The sequence below is a fragment of the Neophocaena asiaeorientalis genome, unplaced genomic scaffold, assembly GCF_003031525.2.
Source record: "Neophocaena asiaeorientalis asiaeorientalis breed wild unplaced genomic scaffold, Neophocaena_asiaeorientalis_V1.1 scaffold217, whole genome shotgun sequence".
Taxonomy (NCBI): Eukaryota; Metazoa; Chordata; class Mammalia; order Artiodactyla; family Phocoenidae; genus Neophocaena; species Neophocaena asiaeorientalis.
In genome coordinates, this window is record NW_020172293.1 from 3468700 (window position 1) to 3475992 (window position 7293).

General features: G+C 40.5%; 1 protein-coding gene across 1 annotated transcript in view; it reads right to left on the reverse strand.

Moving 5' to 3' along the window:
• Window positions 1–5371: 5371 nt before the first annotated feature.
• OTUD1 (OTU deubiquitinase 1) overlaps window positions 5372–7293 on the reverse strand; it is a 2246-nt gene continuing 324 nt past the window's right edge. Inside the window, exon 2 of the mRNA XM_024765780.1 lies at window positions 5372–7291. Coding sequence (XP_024621548.1) covers window positions 6613–7291 — 679 coding nt within the window. The 3' untranslated portion in view covers window positions 5372–6612. The remainder of the gene's footprint in view (window positions 7292–7293) is intronic.

Genomic DNA, 7293 nt, shown 5'->3' on the forward strand with positions numbered 1-7293 from the left:
TTGACTATTTAAAAAGTTAAACCTTTGATATATTTTTTAAAAACACCACTAGGAAACAAACACTATCGATAAAAATGCATAAGCAAAAGGAAGACAATGATAGGTACTTGCTATAAAGGATTCCATATGCCAGAGATGGAGCAAAATACTAACCAGGCAATGACAAGTCAACTCCAATTTTGAGAATTACAACAACTAACCCATGTTGTTTTGTTTCGTTTTTTTTGTTTTAATGTGCCACTGCCCACATTCACAAGTCCCTTAATCAGACAAATTCAGCATGTCCAGGATACCACTAAAGAATGCAAAGAAGATGACAAAGGCAAAAAGCTCTCTGGTTGACCAAAAACTAAAGCTTAAGCACATTACTCATAGCAGAGCATCCTGGTCGCGAATGAGAAACCCATATCCTATTATCTTAGAGTCACTTCTGACAAGCATGTTTGATGGTGTCTGTAATTCAACATAGGAAATTATGATGGAGAATTAAGGCTGGAAAGAGATAGTGGTGAGAGGAACAATCAGAAAGTGAGGGAGGAGACAGGAAAGAATAAAACACAAAGATAAAAGTCCCAACTCTCTGAGAGCCTTTAAAGTACAAAGGGACTGTCACATCTCAGCAATCTGCCAAGGCTTCACGGCCATTGACCCATGCCATCATGAGGCCCCTCAGTCATTAAGGGAAGATTAAACTGTATTGTTATTTTACAAAGGCAAATAAGTGTACCATAGATTCCTTTTTAAAAAAAATATTGAGTATATATGGTATACTGCTATAAAGTGAATAGTGTTTTTTTAAATTTATTTATTTTATTTTTGGCTGCACTGGGTCTTTGTTGCTGCACCCAGGCTTTTCTCTAGTTGCGGCGAGCAGGGGCTACTCTTTGCTGCGGTGTGCAGGCTTCTCATTGCGGTGGCTTCTCTTGTTGCAGAGCTCAGGCTCTAGGCACATGGGCTCTAGAGCGCAGGCTCAGTAGTTGTAGAGCACGGGCTTAGTTGCTCCGCGGCACGTAGAATCTTCCCGGACTAGGGCTCGAACCCTTGTTCCCTGCATTGGCAGGTGGATTCTTAACCACTGCGCCACCAGGGAAGCCCCATAGATTACTTTTGAAAGAATTTTATCAAAAGCAGTCTATTTTTTATTTTACACATAAATGGACTGTTCAATTATCTAGAAAATTCACTTGTGAGAAAGCAGCCTAGATAACGTTTTACTACGAATAATCTGAACATTACTCATAGAATAATCTCTCTGAACTCTGAACATTACTCATAGAATAATCGCCACTGGCCTAATTTACAGTAGGAAGAAATACACTGATTTTTCTCCCAATAGATCTGTTTTGATCTGATTCATGCTACTTGCCCAGGCCCCATACCAATGGAATAAGCATGCAGCCAGGACTACTGAACACAACAGTCCTAAAGCATGCTTGAAATCTGTGCAACATTTCTTCCCCAACCAAGCCACAGGAAGAAAACATAGCAAAACTAGGAATTGCTGTAGACTGGAATTGGGTTGGATGTTACCCCTAAAGCAAGTCAGAGCAACTCCCTTTGGATATGGCAACACCTTCAAAATCACTTCAAATTAGTGAAGTTCTACTTTTTTTTTTTTTTTTCCCCCGGTACTCGGGCCTCTCACTGTTGTGGCTTCTCCCGTTGCGGAGCACAGGCTCCGGACGCACAGGCTCAACGGCCATGGCTCACGGGCCCAGTCGCTCCGCGGCATGTGGGATCTTCCCGGACCGGCGCATGGCATGAACGCGCGTCCCCTGCATCGGCAGGCGGACTCCTAACCACTGCGCCACCAGGGAAGCCCTGAAGTCCTACTTTTAAATAATCTTTCTGAGCTGAGGCCTCAAGATTTGGAAGATGACACAAAGATTAAATCAATAAATTCTAATTTTTGGTTTCAAAACCTTTTTTTTCCCATTATAGAATTCAATACTTTAATACTCTTTTTATAATACTACTTCAGTTTAAAATGCTCAGAATTACTTTGGCAGTGATGATTCCCAGTAATTGTAGGGTCAAATCATCGTTATTTAATTTTCACATCCGCCAACTAAATATTCCCAAGCTCATACTTCCCTTCAATTTCTTCCTTCAGGGGCTTCCCTGGTGGCGCAGTGGTTAAGAATCCACCTGCCAACGCAGGGAACACGGGTTCAAGCCCTGGTCCAGGAAAATCCCACATGCCATGGAGCAACTAAGCCCGTGCACAACTACTGAGCCTGTGCCCTAGAGCCCATGAGCCACAACTACTGAGCCCGTGTGCCACAACTACTGAAGCCCACGTGCCTAGAGCCCGTGGTCCCCAACAAGAGAAGCCACCACAATGAGAAGCCTGTGCACTGCAACGAAGTGTAGCCCCCGCTTGCCGGAACCAGAGAAAAGCCCACATGCAGCAACAAAAACCCAACGCAGCCAAAAATAAAATAAATAAAATAAATTTATATATAAAAAAAGATATGGCCCATTCAATAAAAGGTATGCAAAGTTAAATAATAATAAGATGCCTTATTTTTTTAAAAAAATTTCTTCATTCAGTGAGTATTTACTGAACATTTACTCTGCTAGGTACTGGGCTGGAAACCAGGAGACTCATGAGGGAACATAATAGAGCCCATGCCCATTGCACTTAGTACATTTGGGGAATGAAACTGAATGAAATGCCAGCTAGTTTCTCAGTGCCTCTTTGAGATAGTTATAGACACTCTAGGGATGTCAAAAGAAATAAACACTAAAAAAAAGAGTGGATATATGTATAACTGATTCACTTTGCTGTACACCTGAAACTAACACATTGTAAATCAACTATACGCCAATAAAAATTTTTAAATAAATAAATAATAAGGTCTGGACTTATGATCTCATGTGACAAATACCTTAAATTTGAATACGTTACACATTTGAAGTATACACTCTTGAATTATTCCCCTACATTTACCTACATATGAATTTATCCGATGTCCAAAGGTCTGAAATCTATTTTTATTCTCAATGCTCTTCCTTCATATGAGCACACCGAAGAGCATGGTAAAATTTTAGAGTTTAAACTTTCCCATCTCTTTGGGAAAGAGGAAAAACCCATAAAGTAGTGAGATTATCTCGATCTCTATTTTTTTTCAGTACAAAAATTATGACGAAAACATTGCAGTATAAGAGTATATTTACCCAAGCTGAAGATAACCAATTCTGATGTTCAAAGGATGCTAATGCATTTCCTCTCCTCTATAAAACGTGGCTTCTGAGAAAAGGCTTTGTGCCTAATGAAATGTTACTACACAAAGCATATAGACTACCAGTTTAGAGAAACGTAACTGAAGAATCACAGGTACATGCCCTCATGCAACTTATCAATAGTGGTTTACTAAGTTCAATTTAAAAATGCTACCATGAGTCTGTTTTATCTTAAGAGAAAAATGTGAGTGCAAAACGGACAAGAGGATCAAGGAATTGGGTTTTAGGTTTTCACCAAAATCCTGACCTACTAGGCCATTTTAGTTTTTAAATGACAGTAATAAAAAAAAAAAATCACACTAACAGTTATTTGTCTCATAGTTTTTATCTAGGTACTCCTTTAATAAAAGTTTAAATTACTAGTATGATTTTCATACTACTTTACCTGAAAACACAATTGGACTTACTTATAGATTCTATACTCCCCCATCATAATTTATGGGGGAGTAAACGCTAAAGAAACTTTAGCTCATAGCATCAACTGCTTCCTTCACACGGTTTTGAGCCTCTTAGCTGCTACATGAGTAACTGAAGGAATGAACTGTTTAATAAATCTGTCTGCTAAAAGGAAATCAGAGTCAACCACATTTCCACACCTTCCACTGTTCAAGTCCTCGGTGATCCAGAATTGCTACTACTAACGAACAAAAGTGGTATGGCAGTAGAAAATAAACATGTAGCACAGGGAGTGACGAATATTACATTTCTTCCAAACAACGACGACAACGAAAAACTATAGAAAGAGGATGAGAAAAACATAAACCTTTCAGGCAAGACAACCAAAATAACATGGTGCCACGTAATACAATCTTGGGACCCACAGAGTTTTATTTAAACGTATCACCCTCCTTGGGAATCTAAATCAAGGACTTGGGATCCTAATTTGAAAATGAAACAGAACAACAAAGAGGAAACTGTTTCCTCAAAATAGTAATGGGCTTACAGATGCCTTTTAGGAACTTATACCTAATTAAGTCTATTCATTCCTTCTGTAAACTTTAAGCATCCCCAAATTTTATACGTCTCTAAATAAGGTGGAGAAAAGGGGGAAAACGACATTTAGGTGCGTAATTCAAATAAAAGTCTTTCTTTCTTCCCAAGTTACATAATTAGAGAAGCAAACCTCATCTTACCTAAAAACCAGAGATTCATGATTAGGTGGCATTTAAACCTTTGACCAATTGCCTTTCCTTGATAACCAACGGGATCCTTCCACTCGTCCTTGTTTATTTTTGGCCGCGTTGGGTCTTCGTTGCCGCGCGCAGGCTTTCTCTAGGTGCGGCAAGCGGGGGCTACTCTTCGTTGTGGTGCGCGGGCTTCTCATTGCGGTGGCTTCTCTTGTTGCAGAGCACGGGCTCTAGGCGCGTGGGCTTCAGTAGTTGTGGCTCACGGGCTTAGCTGCTCTGCGGCATGTGAGATCTTCCCGGACCAGGGCTCAAACCCGTGTTCCCTGCATTGGCAAGCGGATTCTTAATCACAGCGCCACCAGGGAAGTCCCTCCATTGGTCCTTGACCATCCTTCCACAGTCAAGCAAGGAACTCAAAGTCAGTTGTCTATTACCATGACATCAACTGAAAACTAAAAAATCCAAACTAGCTGTGCATATCCTGCAATAGGCATACCAGCACTATGTATACAGACACTACCAGCATTATGTATACAAACACGCTTCTCAACTAAATCTGATAACACATCTTAAAATTAATGCATTCCCTTGATCTCAAGAGGCCAGACTGGATAAAAGTTAGGCCACTGCTTTGTTTACTCTTTAAAACATAAAATCTGTGCTGACAGTGGGCACACAAAACTATACTTAGAGATTGTGCTGGTTAACACAATACTTGCACTTCCCTGTTCATTAGCCATTGGTACATCTATAGTCTTGGATAGGAATTAAAAATGAGAAATAATGAGAGCAATTTCCTGAGTTATTCCACCTTTAAATTACATTTCATTGAGACTTATCCTCTGAAATTACCGGTTGTCCTATCCTGTTTACGTGAGAACTTAAGAAACCTCTCATAATTCTGACATCTTTACACATAAAAAAAAATTGTATACATGTAAGAAAGGTTCCTACAGATGTCACTTTATCATTTAAAAATCACGTTAGCCAAAAAGACGTAAAAGTAAAATTACACATTTTATTCATTCATTCCATCAGCTGAGAATTGCTCAATTGTACAAATACGATATTGTACAAAAAAATCACAAAATGTTACAAAATAAAAAAGTACAAACTGCATTACTTAATAAATACGACTAAAAGTAGTTAAAGTGGAAATGAGATAGGTTTTAGGTTGGAAACATTGTTTGACCCAGCAAACCATACAAGCTCTTGTATACAGACATTTTTATTTGTACATAATACAGGGCAATCCTATTTTGCCTTGTGAAAGAATTTAACAGGAATAGACTATGAAGACAGTACTCTTCTGCTGGAAAATAATTGCCAAGGTTGGTTGGGGGCATTTATGCCATTAGTTTTTCAGTCTCTCGGGTGAATCCAAGAGGCTATATATAAAGCAGGAGGCTTATCTCGTCACAAAGTCTTCTATCACGTTAAAATTATTTTTTCGACAAATATAAACAATTGAGAGCACCAGACAATCTACTCTAAACCTCAACCAGAGTACAGAATAATCACTCTGCCATCAGCAAATATCAGACTTTCGTTCAAGTAAGAGCTGGTACTATTCTTTAAAGAAAAAAAAATTCTTCCCATAACCTCCCCTTAAGTATTTTCTCTTTAAAAGGTTGACCATTTCTAGAAAAATAATGATTTTCCAAACAACAAATCTGTTTCATCAAAACGGAATGGGCCAATCATCTGGTAATATGAATGCATCAATATCCATTTTAAATAATTACTTAGGAACTGTAAAATTCAAATTCAACAACAAAAAATACTAAATCACAAACTCTGTTCAAAATAATAAACTTCATATAAAGCACTTCTCTGGATTTATGCCGGAAAGCTGTGTGTCAAAATGGAACACATCATAGATGAAGATACACCAATTGTTAAAAATGTTGTGCAAAAATACATTCTTATAGAAAATAGATTACCAGGAAAGAACAAAATTTACACTGTGAGAAACCAGCTTGCAAATTAAGTAGTGCCAACTTTATACAGCCAATGATAAATAGCAGTAGGATCACCCAAAGCTATCATGAAACATCACTTAGGTGCCCAGCAACCTTCAGCTCTGAGGAGAAAACATTCAAAACAATGATTAAGGCATTACACCTACAGTAAATCTACTTGAAAGTTTAAAAGTGCTATTACCCTGATTAGAGTTCATGTAATTCTCCAAACACAAATTAGGTCTGCAATTTTCCCAGGGTGGAGGGGTTCAGACACTTCAAGAGCATGCGTTTTGTTCAATATACATTTTGGATAAGGATATGGCCATGGACTTGGCGAGTTCTTCGTCGCGTTTTCTTTGCACTTGAGTCTGCCTGCACCAAGTGTCATACTCCGGATTCGGATAGGAGTGATCAAACACCGCGTCGTAATGTCCGTTACTGAGCCAACTGAGCCAAATGCTAGGCCTTACGGAATCCTCTGGGCCCAAATAGTGAATCATGGTAGACACCGTGGGGCTCTCCAGCCTCCCGCCAGTAGTTAGATGTATATTCACGTTCAGCATCTGCCCCATGGCCAGAAGTTCAGGGTACCCGGCCCACGCCCCGTCCTGAGCAGCGGCGATGATAAACTCCCCCACGTCGCCCTCAATCAGGGGGCTAAAGTGGTCGAGGTGGTCGGCGATGTAGTGCACCGTCTGCTCCCGCAGCTCCCGGTGCAGGCTCTGGTCCCCGTACACCGCCTTGCTGACCGCTCGGTAGAGGCAGTTGCCGTCGGGAATGATGTGAAATCGGTACTTGTTCCTCTGCCGCAGGTACTTGTCCTGCCTCTCCACCTCGGCCAGGTACAGGGCCAGCTTCTCATCCTTGGGATCCGACCTGGAGACGATCGCCGCCTCGGCCGCGCCACCCGGGACCGCCTCGCCGCTTCGCGCCGGAGGCGCCTCGGCCTCCGGGTC